The 14,593-nt window shown below is 44.6% G+C and overlaps 1 protein-coding gene across 1 annotated transcript in view; it reads left to right on the top strand.

Annotated features, from left to right (window-relative positions):
- Irbp (Inverted repeat-binding protein) overlaps positions 1-14,593 on the top strand; it is a 32,798-nt gene that overhangs the window by 8,467 nt on the left and 9,738 nt on the right. The window contains exons 8-10 of the mRNA XM_077661738.1: positions 2,570-2,646; positions 5,412-5,592; positions 13,372-13,486. Of these exons, the coding sequence (XP_077517864.1) occupies positions 2,570-2,646; positions 5,412-5,592; positions 13,372-13,486 (373 nt within the window). The remainder of the gene's footprint in view (positions 1-2,569; positions 2,647-5,411; positions 5,593-13,371; positions 13,487-14,593) is intronic.

Genomic DNA, 14,593 nt, shown 5'->3' with positions numbered 1-14,593 from the left:
TCACTTTGTTGAAGCCACAGTACTACCCAGGGCAGAAAGGCACCTATATTGGCCATATGTTTGCAAATGTTTTGGCGGTCTGCACTTAAAGCATTGGTGATAAATTTAATGCCGGGATTGTCTTCAAAATTTCACATAGAATACTACGGCCCTTATGCGTTGTCCAGCAAGCGTCGCCTGTCAATTACATCTTGGAGTTGCTCAACCCCTCTTCGGACTTGCGCCACCGCAGCCGAGAAACTGTCTACGTCAGCTGCCTGAAGACATACTATGACCCGGTTCTCTTGCCCTCGCTATTCCTCTTCGTTCCCGGGAAATTGTAGTGAACCATGATGGCTAGCGCCTTATGCTGCCTAAGCAGATCACTGATGAAGCACTGATGAAGCGCCGATGAAAGACGAAGCACTGCTCGAGATCGCTTCGGTTGGACTGGCTGCCGTCTGTACTGCCCGCCATTCTGCTCGCAGTTTTGTGTTGTCCAGCGAGAATTCCATCCCCTTTTTTATTTGTGGACAAACCCCCTCTCAGCAGCAGTAATTTAATTCCCAGCAGTGCAGTTTTATGACTGTGTGAATACCAGGATTGAGACAGCCTTAAAGGGACACTAAGGGCTACTCTGTCGAATTACTTTTTTGCAGAGTAAATTGATTCCTTGGTTCTTTCCCTTTGTTGACCTTTGTTTGTTCAACAGCAAACAACGCATTTATCGGCGAGGAAAATTGTATTTGTAATTATTCCTGCCAGTTTATCAAACTTGCGGCGTCGTTATCGAAAAGGATGGGCTGCCACAAGCGAACGATGGTGTAGCATGGCTCTGGGATTGTCCTAAAAGCAGCGCGGATCTATGCGTTTTACTTGTAAAATTGGTCAGTGATGGCGACACCTGTATTTCGTGTTTTGGCCTTTTGCAGCTTATCAAAGCTCTGTTTTTGGTGAAAGTGGTCTCTCTGTAATTAGGATGCGGTACTCCGTCAATTCAGGCCAGCCACGTGGTCTATGACATCCCCCTCTCGTGCGGCCGCTCCTATCTAGGGCAAACTGGACGCTGCGTTAATGAGCGAATCAGGGAACATGAAAGAAATGTGGAGCAAAATAAGGAAGGGCCAAATTTGCCTAAGCATATAAGGTCTTGCCCGTCACGCTCTTGTGAGCCATGTTTTTCTGGTGTGCGAATTTTATCAAGAAGTAAAGACACAAAAGCCAGGGAATTAATCAAAGCATTCTTTATTGCTAAGAAAAGAAGCATGTGTGTCAGCGACACGTCCATATCGTTGTATAGGGCAGAGAACGATTTTTTCACGCGTTCGCTGTCATATCAGAATTGAACATGATAGTATTCCTTGCGTGTCAGCTGGTATATATATGTTTGTCGTGCCTTTGAATAAATCAGTTGTGAGTGGCGCTCCGTCCCGTTTATCTACCTTGTGGTCTGTCTGTTGTCGCGCCTGTAATCCAAAGATGTACCAACTTGCCCAGCAAGACGTTCTTTTCAGCTTTTATTTGTCCTCAGCAGCCCTTAAAGGTGGACTTCATTGAACGTTTTGAGATAGGTATTGTTATGCCAGGTCATATCAGTTGGTGTTGCTGTTTTTGGGAAGCATGGATGGCTTCAACCATGTTCCAACAGAGGGCAGATGACTTCGGCAGTCAAGTCACAATTTCCTATTTAGTGTCAGGGCTTTGCATTACTTAGGTTTAATTTTACATGAATTTCTTTTTGCCACATCCTCGTTTATCTTTGCAACCACCTGATTGCAGTGTACAGCGTGAGAATGGTGCAGAACTATACTGGCTAAAATTTTAAAATTTTATAATTTTGGCAGATGGGTGCACATGTGTACGTAAAGTTTGTTTTAATTCTGAAAGTTCATTGAGTTAGAAGAATTTTGAAGATCATAAAATTTTATTTTTCTACTTGAGAATGCTTGCCTACTGGCCACGACCACGATGCATTCAAGTTGGCTTGGCTACTGCATTACGGGCATACCTGAGTGGTCATAGTCTTGTGCGCTTTGTTCATGAGAAAAGACGAATATCTCTTACGAAGGTTTTTTTTTTTCCTTTTAAGGGTTGCATGACTTCAGGTTTGTTTTCACAGCCTGCTGCGTGCTAGCCGCAACTTTTCATGTATCTTAACAGCTGTAATTTTAATTAATTGTAACTTATTATTTGTTTGTTGAGAAATAAGAATACTGCCACTTGAATGGTATAAACACGAGTAGCGTTGCTTCTGTTTCATGTTTCTGAAATGTATATATTTTTTAAATGTGATTCAAGTTATGTGAAGTGTTCTTTGTAGCACATTCAGGGTTCATTGTCATGATGTACAGCAGCAGGAAATTTTTGTCCATATTTTTGTAACAGTTAACATAGCTTTCCTTAACACTTTCTTTTTGATGATGCATTTCTCTGCATATGGTTTACATATTTGGTTGTGTTATTTCACAATCGCTCAGAGCCTTCGTTAAATGACGTGCTAAGCTTATGAGCCCTTTTTTTTGGAAGGCTTGGGTGCCTTTGTATCAGCAAGCAAATCATTGAGTGTGGAGTTTTTTGTCCTCCTGCGCAGAACCTGTTGACCGACAAAGAAGGCTACGAGGATGGCTTTCCTGAGGCATCAGAAAAACTGGAGGAACTTTTGCTGAGGTATGTGCACTTATCGTCTCGCTTCCAAAGGCACCGTTAAGTTTTCACGTCTGTTTCTTGGTTAGTGTTGAGTAGGTAAGCCCTTGGCTGCAGAAGGCGGCTACTTGCAAACCTTGAAGGGGTGTGCCTTACCTGATTCACTGCTCTGCTGCACACTGCATTTCTTGCTTATTTGAAGTGTGCTTCCACTTTTGCAAGAAGCTTCACAGGAGGTGTGAATGTGAACAGATTTGTTCCGCATGAAACTGCTGTTGCTGGGAATGCAGGTGTGCCACGTAGTACAATCAAGAAAGAAAGTGACGCAGACACTGTCATGTATACTGCTGCTCTGAAGCAGGCCCACATGCCCTCTGGGCCGTTAGAAGGACGGGGCGACAAATGCAAGCATCATGTGCTGGGTTCCTACATGGAGGAGGCTTCTATTGCTATTCTCTACCTTCTATTCCCTACCTTTCCGAAAAAAAAATAATAATAGTGCTTGCAAAAGGGTACTTGAAAAAGATGTTCACTGGAGGGTGGTTTGTGCAACACAGTGCCTTAGAACCATGGAATAGTATAGAAATTATTTTTGACCAGACAGAATTAGGGCACTTTAAGACTGCTTCTAATAGCTGCTCACTGCTGGTTTCTGGTGGCGGGCCTTGGTTGCTTTGAGCAACGGTTTACGAACACTTTTGTCATAAAACGTATAGAAGAGGTTCACACTGTTTACCTAGTGTTTTTAATTTTTGATTAGAGCTATGTATAGAGCTTGCAAGCTATACTAGTTATTGCAAGGTTTCAATTGTGATGACATGTATGCAATTTGCTAGCAAGGAATTTTGTGAGTAATGCCGTTTCACATTCTACAGTTCCTTGATAGTGCCACGTGGTGATGACCACGCTGGGTAGAACAGACTGAGGTGTCACTGAAACGAACTCTTTATTGAGCTGTCTTGGAGCCACAAAGAACTAAACAACTCAGCGGCGGCGGTAGCATGCTTGGCGGTCATCAAACAGATTCACCGCCACTTTCGGTCGTGCTAAGCTAAGAACCTTCGAGATAAAGCGCCAAAGGATGTACAATAAAATCTCGTTTATTCAGTCTTTAAGGGACCAGAAAAAATGTTTGAATCATCTGGAAGTTCGAATTATCGATTGGCCCTAAAGAAAACTGCTGAAAAGAGTTTACATCACAGTAATTTTATCTAATGAAAGCCTGGAAAATGGTTGTCTACATTTGAGACGAAAGCCAAGCGACAACAAAGTTTTTTCGCGGTTTCGTCAAGTGCTTTGCTTTGCGCACACAGTCTGGATGTCGAAGAATTGCTCCAAAATCGTAAAGGCCTCCGTGGCCCTTTTCACAGTGCGACGCAATAGCAGTGGTGCCTCCTCGACAACAGCTTCGTCACGTTCTGTCGATGCTTCACTGCATGGACTGTGAACACCCCATTTCAGCTTACTGGTGAAACGAAAGAATCACATTGATGCAAGTGAATGAAGTATGCGTAGGCATTAGAACAGTGTGACACCATTCCAAAATAAAAATAAAAGACCAGTGGCATGCCAAGCAGCGTCCGAAATGGAGTGACTGGCCGATTCGCACTCCAGATGGCAGCAGCAGGATAGTGTGGAGTTAAGAAAAGCAAAACTGAAACTTAGTGGCTGAACTAAATTTCGGCGATTGGGGACTTGCGATCATCGTCATGCCTGTCATTGTGCTCACACTTGAAGTGCGTGGGCACCACTGTCTCATGCATTTCAGGTTCTGGGAGGTCTGTTTGGATAATCACTGGCTGTGTTCATCATACCTCCCCCACTCCATTTGAATTAATTGGTGCAAGCCTGCCCATGTTCGAATTAACGAGTGTCCAATGCCATAGGCTTACATGGGCCAGGACTGCGCTCCTAGTTCAAATTATGCGAATTTCCGAATTAATGATATTTCACTTTATAACAATCTCAAACAGGGTATTGGCTGTGGTTGTTCAAGATAAAAATGGTCATGCCTTGCTGGACGAACAAAGTGATAATGCCGCGAGCCGATGGCTTTCAGCGTGAAGAAACAGTACAAAGCTCTGTGGATATAGTCAGCTGTTCACCGTACTTACTTTTATAATTTGCCAGTGATTGAGTTTGGATACTCTAGAAATGGTTCTCCCATCTGCAATGGCATTTTGCATGTTTTGGGGCAAACACAGCCCGTCTCTGATCATTGCCAGTCGCTGTGGCCTTTCTGAGGAGGTGGGAAGGTGTTACTCTTGCTTTTAGATGGCTGGGCCCCTCATTGCAAAGTGTTGGCAGTGTTTTTGTGTTGCAACCAAAGCAAGAATCTTGATCTTGCTGACAAAACTTAGAAGACTGAATGATGTGAAATGCTAATACATATGCACAATTAATTTTGCCGAGATTTCTGTGTGTGAGTATCACGAGCATACTTCTGCAGCTTTACTGAAATCAAAGCAAAGTCTTGTAACAAGGTTCTAAAGCTATCCAAGCTGTTTAAGTTGCGACAGAAGAGGTTCCCAGTGCTGATGTCGAGCTAGTGGCCTGCAGAGTATGAACTTTAGGCTTAAAACAGTGTAGGCATTTAGAAACATATTTGTGAGAGACCCAGCGGTAACGTTGCAATGGTGTGTCAAGGCTAAGCTTCTTTGCGTGACGCCATATGGTGCTAAGCTGCAGTGTGCAGACTGGTACGAGATGAACAGGCTAAGCCTTTGTAGCTTTTTATGCCAGAGTGCAGCACACATACTGGCATGTCTTTTTGTGTTTGGCTTTGCCAGGGTGCGACTCAAGGACCACAAGAAGCGGCGCCTCATGTCCCTGCCCCTGTGGCTGGGACCAGGGCTGAAACTGTCCCTCTCCCTCTACAATCTGGTGCGGCCCACGGGCAAACCGTACGCAGTACGCCTCGCAAGCGACACCAATGAGGAGCTGCTCTCCCGTCGAATCACCTATGCTATGGTACGGTGGCTTCCCCATTCCTCAATGGCTTGCTGTGCCAGCTGCCACGGGATGCTTGGGCTGTTGCAGTGTCGAATGGACTGCTGTGAAGGGGTTCCCGTAGTCCCTCAGTAAATTATTTCTTTCTTTATCAGCCAGGAAACACAGGGGGTGTGTGAGGACAACATTCAAGAAGTAGCTTGACATTCACCCTTCTCAAAAAGGAAGCACGTAGTTAGCTAGTTGCTCTGTGGCACTTGATATCTTCTTAACGTCTTGGATTCAGAGTATATTGTTAAAAGGGGAATGTGGCGCTGTCAAACAGTAGACCTGTAAAAAGAAAATGCAAGCTGTGCCTGAAAACTTCGAGATTTTTTTTTTATATACTACATAGAAACTTCACATCTTTTTTCAGGGCAGTCAGAGCATGTACACAACCAAGTAAGTGTCTCGTTTAAGAGAACTGTGATACCAACGCCATTTATGTATGTGTAAGAGGTAGGAATGACGCTTACTGGAAAACATCAGCACTACAAATGTAGCTAAAGGAGGTATTCACTGAGGCCGCTCTACCGGATGGCGCAAGCGTCATCGCAGCTAGCATGCCATGTTGGCAGTCGTTTCACTCCAGCTCGTGCAGTGTCATGTACGCCGTGAGGTATCCGGCTCATATTGTGAGTGATACATAACATCTTTGCATGATGTTAAATGCATCAACGTCCACTTTTCTGTGTGGAATGTTCTGTGTACACGAAATTTGCAGCAGAATTTTTCTGTGCAGTGATATAACTGAGCTGCCTGTTCAGTGTTTCAGTTATGCGGCCACTCTATGCGGCAGCTGAGCTGCAAACCTGGCCAGCTGCATTGCATGCAAGAATGTACACTACTTTCAGCTTTTCATATCAGTTGGTAACTGTCTGCTACTCATGCAGGACACCTCATGGATAAGCAGCACAGGATTAATACTCAAATTCTAAAACTGGTGCCACAGAAACTCATATTTCCAGCGGCTGCAGTCCATGAACTACTGATGCTTCACATACAGTGTTTCAGCAGAAAGGCAAAGTGTCATAACTGCCTTATTTGTGCAACAGTATGGTTCGAGTAAATACTGTTATGTGCTCGCAGCACAAACGGCAGACTCAGTGAACATGTTTTGCAGTTTTGATTGTAGCAATGTAGCGCACTGCATTGAATGTACAAGACCTGGAATCTAGGCTGGTTTGCAGCAGCACGATGTGCAGCGATTCCTCTGCATCCAGTAGTAACACATCACTTCCAGCAGATAGAGATGGCAAGTTCAACTAGCTAAGCAAACAGACACGCAGAATTACTCACCCCTCCACAAATAGCACTTCGGCTGTTGGCACCCTCAGCACGGCTCTTGAGCTAGCCTGCTTGTCAAGCAGTTGCACCTTCTCATGGATTTGCACGGCTGAATTTCTTGGCCTGTCGGCAGACTTAGCTGTACACAAGCTGGGCCCTCAGTATTGGTGAATTCAACGTGTGGCAACCGTCCTGTATGTCGTACACCACGCTGGCACCTCCACATTTCTACACGTTGACGTTTTCACAAAGTGGAACCTTTACAGCGTGCCCGCTCTTTTCTGTTTCACACATCTCATGGCATATTCACTCAGTTACATGATTTTACTGGTCTGACTGAAATTATCTGCGACGAGATGCGAAATGCACTCGCATTTCACAAATCACCAGGCAAGTTAAATGCCGCGCCGGCCACTAGTGCCCCTTGTGGATGACATTGCATGAATACCTCCTATATGTAGGATTAGCTCTGAATGGATTACATTTTGAGCTTATGGTAACTTCATGGGTGCCATTATTATTTTTACTACATTCGGAGGCTTGACCACAGTCTAAGTTCCAAGTTCCCAGGATATCCCCCCCCCCCCCCCCTCCTGGAATATCCGTCATCTGAAAGAGAAAGAAAAAAACATATTGAGAAAATGTGAGGTTTGTGATTGGGGTTGTGAGTGGGGTACAGAATTTAATGCCCTTAACCCTTTCCTTACCACGGGAAAGATAGTCATATTTTATGGGGTTTTGTTAGTGTGCTAGCATTAAGACTCCCACTCACCGAATTCGCCACTGTTTGTCTGGCGACACGGGTTGCGATCAACCTGGGTTTCTCAAGCCTCACCAGTGGCAGCACCTGCCATTGCAGGGCTGTGGCACATCTTTTAATTAACCGCTGCACCACAGCGCCGGGAGCAGTATAAGGACTCCCATCGATTTATGAACGTAAAGTACACAATTACCATTTCCACATATATGGGCATTAACATATTAACGATATCGCATCATACCGTTAAGGAGGAGCCTAAATGTCCCCTCTAGTTTTAGTGTGCTAGCACTAAGTCCCGCACTTGCTGTTTTTGCCGATCTTTGAGGCTTGCTTGACCTTGAAAACCAAGCCTCTAACTGAAACCGAAGTGAAAACCGAAGTGCTAGCGCATCTAAGCCTCATTTGGCCTAACCATGCGTCTTTTTTTTTTTTTTGGTTCAAGAGCTATCGCGTTTGAAATTTAATGCAGGACATCAAAATGAAACACAGTTTTCAATATGTGTTTGCCTGTGTATCTTTTTCTGACATTTTTTTTCATATTGAACAGATATTCGATACTCGAAGGCATTTTTTCTTCATATTCATACTGATGATGATTATGGATTTTTATGGTGCAAGGGCATGTATGGCGAAAGAGCGCCATGGCACAAGGTATTTTCCATATCTCAAGGAAGGGTCAAAGACCCATTTCCCAAGCATTTCACCCTAAAGAAGCCGAGAACCAGACCAGGGGAAAGCTTTGTACCTATTGTATCACTGGTGGGTACCCGGCGGCACTGGGGATCGAACCCTGCACCTCCCGCATGCAAGGCGGATGCTCAGCCACTTGGCCACCGCTGCGTCATTCAAATTATATTTTATAAAAATTCAAATTATATACTCAAGTTATATTTGAAAATTTCAGCATTCGCACATTCCTAATATTAAAATTTATTAATGAAATCGAGGTTTTTAGATAAAATTTGAACAGAACTTGTAATGATATTCTTGTATCCAGAAAGAAAAAAGTTTTAAAGAAACTCTGGAATATACAAGATGCCTGCTATCCAATAGTAAATACTTCTGAAAAAATCACAGCTCTAGGTTGTACAGTTTTCCAGCAGGAAAGCAATCATTTTAAGTGCTATAGTTGGGTATACCATTGGGCAAAACAATCAGGCGAACCCTCCACAGCACATACAGTATCAGATCCTGCCCAAATGATATAGAAACCCTACAAATAAAACAAATAACATCGCTAACATCAATACTCTTTTCAAAATGATCGCTGAGTTGAGCAAAATGAGCCTGAATAAGAAACTGCCCCGAGGCTCTACCACTGATGTTCTAGGCAGGTTCCTCGAGTCTTCGCTGTATCTTCAGAGTAACTGCTACCACCTGCAGCGTGTTCTAAAACGGTGCAAAAGCGATTGAAAAAAGTGTTCGTATCCATCGGTAGAGCCCTAACCTGGCAACGTTTAACCCTCGAACCTTATCCAGCGAGGCTAGCCTAGCAGTGCTGCTTGAGGAATTAGCAGGCATTAAATGGGATGTCATAAGGCTTATTGAAGTTAGGAGGACAGTACTAAAGGGCGGGCACATACTGTGCTATCGCGGATTAGCGGATAGACGAGAACTAGGTGTGGGATTCCTCATCAATCAGGATATAGCTGGCAGCATAGAGAAGTTCTATAGTATTCACGAGAGAGTGGCAGCTATCGTAATCAGGCTTAATAAGAGGTACAAGATGAAGGTGGTGCAGGCCTACGAGCCTACATCCAGCTACGATGACCAGATAGTTGAAAACTTCTGTGAAGACGTGGAATTGGCAATGAACTAAGTAAAATCACAGTACACTGTACGGATGGGCGACTTCATGCGAAGGTGGGAAAAAAGCAGGCTGGCAACCAGGTGATAGGCGACTATGGGATAGGTTCTAGGAATAGCAGGCGAGAGTTATTAAGAGAGTTCGCAGTTGGAATTATTTTGCGGATCATGAATACCTTCTTCCGCAAACGAGAAAACAGGAAGTGGACCTGCAAGAGCCCAGATGGTGAGCCTAAAAAGGAAATAGAGTTCGTACTATGCGCTCAACCTGGCATTGTGCAGGATGTGGAGATTGTCGGAAAGGTACGGTGTTGCGACCACAGAATGGTAAGGTCCCGAATTAGCTTAGATTTGAAGAGAGAACGGAAGAAACTAGTGAAGCAGAAGCACATTAACGAGTTAGCAGTAAGAGGGAAAGTAGAGGAAATCAGGATTTCACTGCAGAACAGATATTCGGCTTTAACTGAGAAAGACGATCTTAATGTTCAAACAACGAATGATAATCTCGCTGCTATCATTACAGTGTTCGCCGTAGAAGTAGGTGGTCAGATGTTTCGTTCGACAGCATACAGGGAAGCTATCTCAGGAGACGAAAGATCAGATTAAGAAACGCCAAAGCATGCCGTCTAGCCCTAGAGACAAAATAGAACTAGCAGAGCTATTGAAGTTAATAAATAAGCGGAAGGTAGCCGACACAAGGAAGTTTAATATCGAGAGAATCAAGCACGCTCTAAAAAACAGAAGTAGCCTAAAAGCGGCGAAGAGGAAACTAGACATAGGTAAAAACCAGATGTATGGTTTAAGATACAAGGAAGGCAATGTCATTAGCAATATGGATAAGATAATTAAAGTAGCCAAAGGGTTGTGCACAAATCTATACAGTAGCCAATATAATCAGAACGTTGATGAGAGAGACAGTAGCGAGCAGCAATGCGTCATTCCGTCAGTAACGAAAGAGGAAGTAAAGAAAACCTTGTGAGCAATGCAGAGGGGAAAAGCAGCTGGTGAGGATCCGGTAACAGCAGACCTGTTGAAGGACAGAAGGCAGATTGTGCTAGCAAAACTAGCCACCCTGTATACGCAATGCCTTATGACCTGGACCGAACCAGAAGCTTAGAAGAGCTCTAACATTATCTTAATTCATAAGAAAGGAGACGGCAAGGACTTGAAAAATTACAGGCCGATCAGATTACTGTCCATTGCCTACAAGGTGTTTACTAAGGTAATCGCTAATAAAGTCAGGGCAAGCTTAGACTTCAATCAACGAAATGATCAGGCAGGCTTTCATAAAGGATATTCCATAATAGATCATAATCACACTATTAATCAGGTGATAGAGAAATGAGCAGAATATTACCAACCCCTGTATATAGCCTTTATTGATTACGAGAAAGCATTTGACTCAGTGGAAACCTCAGCAGTCATGCAGGCATTGTGGAGTCAGTGTGTAGAAGAGCCTTATGTGAAAATACTGAAAGATGCCTATAGCAACTCCACAGCTACCATAGTGCTCCATAAAGTCAGCAATAAAATTCCAATAAGGAAGGGCGTCAGGCAGGGAACAGTTGGGGATAAGAGTTAATCGAGAATGCCTAAATAATCTGTCATTTGCTGATGACATTGTCTTGCTGAGTCACTCTGGGGATGAATTGCAAAGCGTGATCAATGAGTCAGCTAGGCAGAGCAGAACGGTGGATCTAAAAATTAACGTGAAGAAAACTAAAGTAATGTTCAACAGTCTAGCATGGGAACAGCAGTTCACAATTGGTTGCGAGGCGCTGGAAGTGGTAAAGGATTATGTCTGCTTAGGGCAGGTAGTGACCGCTGATCCGGATCATGATGGAAATAACTAGAAGAATAAGAATGGGGTGGAGTGATATGGCAGGTTCTCTCAGATTATGAATGGCAGTTTACAAGTATCCCTGAAGAGAAAAGTATATAACAGCTGTATCTTACCGGTACTCACCTACGGGGCAGAAACATGGAGGCTAACGAAAAGGGTTCAGCTTAATTTAAGAACAACACAGCGAGCTATGGAAAGAAAAATTATAGGTGTAACGTTAAGAGACCGGATGCGGGCAGAGTGGGTGAGGGAACAAACGCGAGTAAATGGCATCCTAGTTGAAATCAGGAGGAAGAAATGGGCTTGTGCAGGGCGTATAATGTGAAGGCAAGATAACCGCTGGTCGCTAAGGGTAACAGAGTGGATTCCAAGAGAAGGCAAGCGTAGCAGGGAGCGGCATATAGTGGGTCCAGCTGGCAAAGGACGGGGTTAATTTGAGAGACATGGGAGAGGCCTTTGACCTGCAGTGGGCGCAGTGAGGCTGATTATGATGATACCATACTTACCCAAACTGTTTGGTCATCTAAAGGTCAGATGATGCAAAGGACACGAATCAAAAAAATTCTGCTGTAAAGCATCTGCTTTCGTTGGTTTTTTCAGGCCCGTCAACTGCCCTTCAGTACCGTATGTGTGCTGGTAAGGGCCAAACTTTTTTCACAGTTTTGGCAGGGTGCAGCCCTTTCTCGAAAGCAGCATCTTTCAGTTCAGTTTTCAAGCTATGTTATGGGGAAGCTAATTTGTTGTTTCATACAGTCTGATGCTATATCTGTTGCCTACACAGTGTTGCCCTTACCCGCATATATGCGGTAATTTAAAAAAATGTGATTATCTTGTCACCTCTTATAGCATGTTGCGATTTAACTGGCAGGACAGATTAACTAGGGGCAGGTTATTGCATTTATTCATGTAATGGACCCATTCACATAATGAACCCCCCCCCCCTCCCTCCTTTTGTCATAGCGAATTCTGTTTTGTTGTTTTTAAGTGTTAGCTTTTCTTAGCACGTTCCATACTTTCACACCATCCACAGTGCAGACCTTGGCAGCATGCCAAGATGCTGCGAGGCAGTAACATCGCAGCATGTTTATCTTTTGATGAGAGCTCTGGCGGGCATGGTGCACCTGGCAAACTTGGCACGACAGCTAGACTCTGTGCACCCTAGGAGCACCCTGGTGGCAATGGCTTGCTGGGCACCCAGCTGCGCCAATGTATGCTGAGAAAGCCAGCAAGTGCTCGCGCATGGGAGAGGAACATAGCAGTTTAAACCAAAACGCTATAGTAAAGCATCCTCTGAACTGAAATGCTATGAACGAAGCAGGACCTTCAGGCCCTGAAACATTTTGGCAAGCTCAAGTTGGGGGAGCAGTAATGCCTAACCTCTCTCACATCACAGTTTTAGCTTCAACATTTTTATTACACACTCGTAGCCATCCTGCAAGTTTTTTTTACCTCACGTAAGAAACTCGCACCTGACCGTTGAGGTCAGAACCCAGGCACTGCGAGGGAGGGACACTCTGAGGTCTTCATGAAGGAACAAAGAAACGTTTGTATTTACATTATGTACAAGGGTTATGTACAAGAAAGTAACAGAAAGAGTAGAATAATAATAGAAAGAGTCTACATCATGAGACCACACAGGTCCACGCCACGAGTGTCCATGACGAGTCCACCCTCCTGATGCGGGCTTTAAAAACTATTGGCACTCCCCATTGTACCTAGGAGTCCCTAGGATAAATCTGGCTCGTGCAATTGCTCGTGGACGCACAGAAAGGCAGCGAGCTTGCGGGTGAAAAGGATGGCATGTTCTCGGAACCCATTCGCCGCCACGCCATTGGCACGTGCTTTACACAGCAGCAGGAACTGGCAGTGTGCGGAGCATGTTTTCTTCTTCTGCTTAGCCTTAGCTTGTTCTTTCGAGCCCAAAGTAGGGCCCTAATTTATCTACCAAGTTGTTGTGCTCTGTTAGCAGTCAGTACTAATAGCATAAAGTAGTTGGCTAACTCATAAATGAACTGTGATGTGATGACCAAGTTGATTGGCCCATCATGTCCGTTCGACATTTCAGGACACTGCAGAGGCCCTTATGCCCGGTGACATTGCCAAAACCCAAGAGTATGGTGGCAGAAAGGTGTACTTCGACATCTCCGAAGTGAAACGGATCAAGGCATTGGCTCCTCCTGGTGAGAGGCTCTTTGTCTTGCTTGCTGTCGAGATGTGCGTGCTTCGCTACGTTGAAATCCTTCATGCTGTATCATTTTGTGCCTCTTTCAGTACAGTACCTTTTTTTTTCTGCTTGGTTTTCCAAAACTTTCAAGTCACATGTAGTCAAATTTCAATATAATGAATTTCAAGGGGCCACCAAAAGTCGCTCATTATTTCGAAGTATCGTTAAAGTGAAAATCTCGTAAGAGTAGCGCCAATAATTAAACTGGAGAAAAGAGATCACCTACCTCAGCTCTACAGCAGTGGGTACACTTGGAAATAGTCTTTTCCGACCAATAAATGCACACGGTAGAACACACAACAATTATTTGAAAAAATCTGTGATATTTTTCTGCTTCGTGGAGGACAAACGGTGCAAGACAAACGACTCAGTGTCGTCGACTTTCTTGTGTAGCGCCTTGGGCACGCTGATAGAAGCTCCAAGGTAGATGCGCACCTTCTCAATGGCGTTCAAAACATCGGAGCTTGAGGCGGAGTCGTCCGGACAATCATTGATCTCCACCTCCACGTCGTCGTTGTCACTGCCATCCTCCGGCTCGCGAACGCTGCTCACGATGTCCTCAGTTGTTAGCTCCGCCGCCGCCCACGCAGCCGCGTTGCACTGGACGTAATCCTCGAATGTCACCGAAGGGTCTATGGAGAGCTTTTCTTGCGCTTCCTCCCCCAACTCACTCGCATTGTTGTCTAATTCACTTTTGTGATCTTGCGGATCTTGTCTTCAGTAAACCTACCTTCCTCCAGCAGTGTCGAATGGTGGTAGGACTGACCTTCCACCACGACCCTGTAAGCATCTCCGTTGCCTGCTTGACGTTTATTGCTGTTGATTGGTTCATTCGAAGGTTAATCAGCAGCCGCTGAACAAGGTGCCTTCGAAATTCCGTCTTCACGCTCTTGATTATCCCCTGATCTAGAGGCTCGAGTAGTGAAGTGCAATTCGTGGGGCAGGAACTCGAAGCGCACATTCGTCGAGCGAATGTTCACAAGATGCGCCGAGCAGTTGTCGACAATCATCAGGATTTTCTTGCCTTCCTTCCTCATTTCAATGTCAATCTTGAGGAACCACT

The sequence above is a fragment of the Amblyomma americanum genome, chromosome 4 (assembly GCF_052857255.1).
Source record: "Amblyomma americanum isolate KBUSLIRL-KWMA chromosome 4, ASM5285725v1, whole genome shotgun sequence".
Taxonomy (NCBI): Eukaryota; Metazoa; Arthropoda; class Arachnida; order Ixodida; family Ixodidae; genus Amblyomma; species Amblyomma americanum.
Note: the sequence above shows the minus strand (reverse complement) of the source record. Positions and strands in the feature narration are given on the sequence as shown.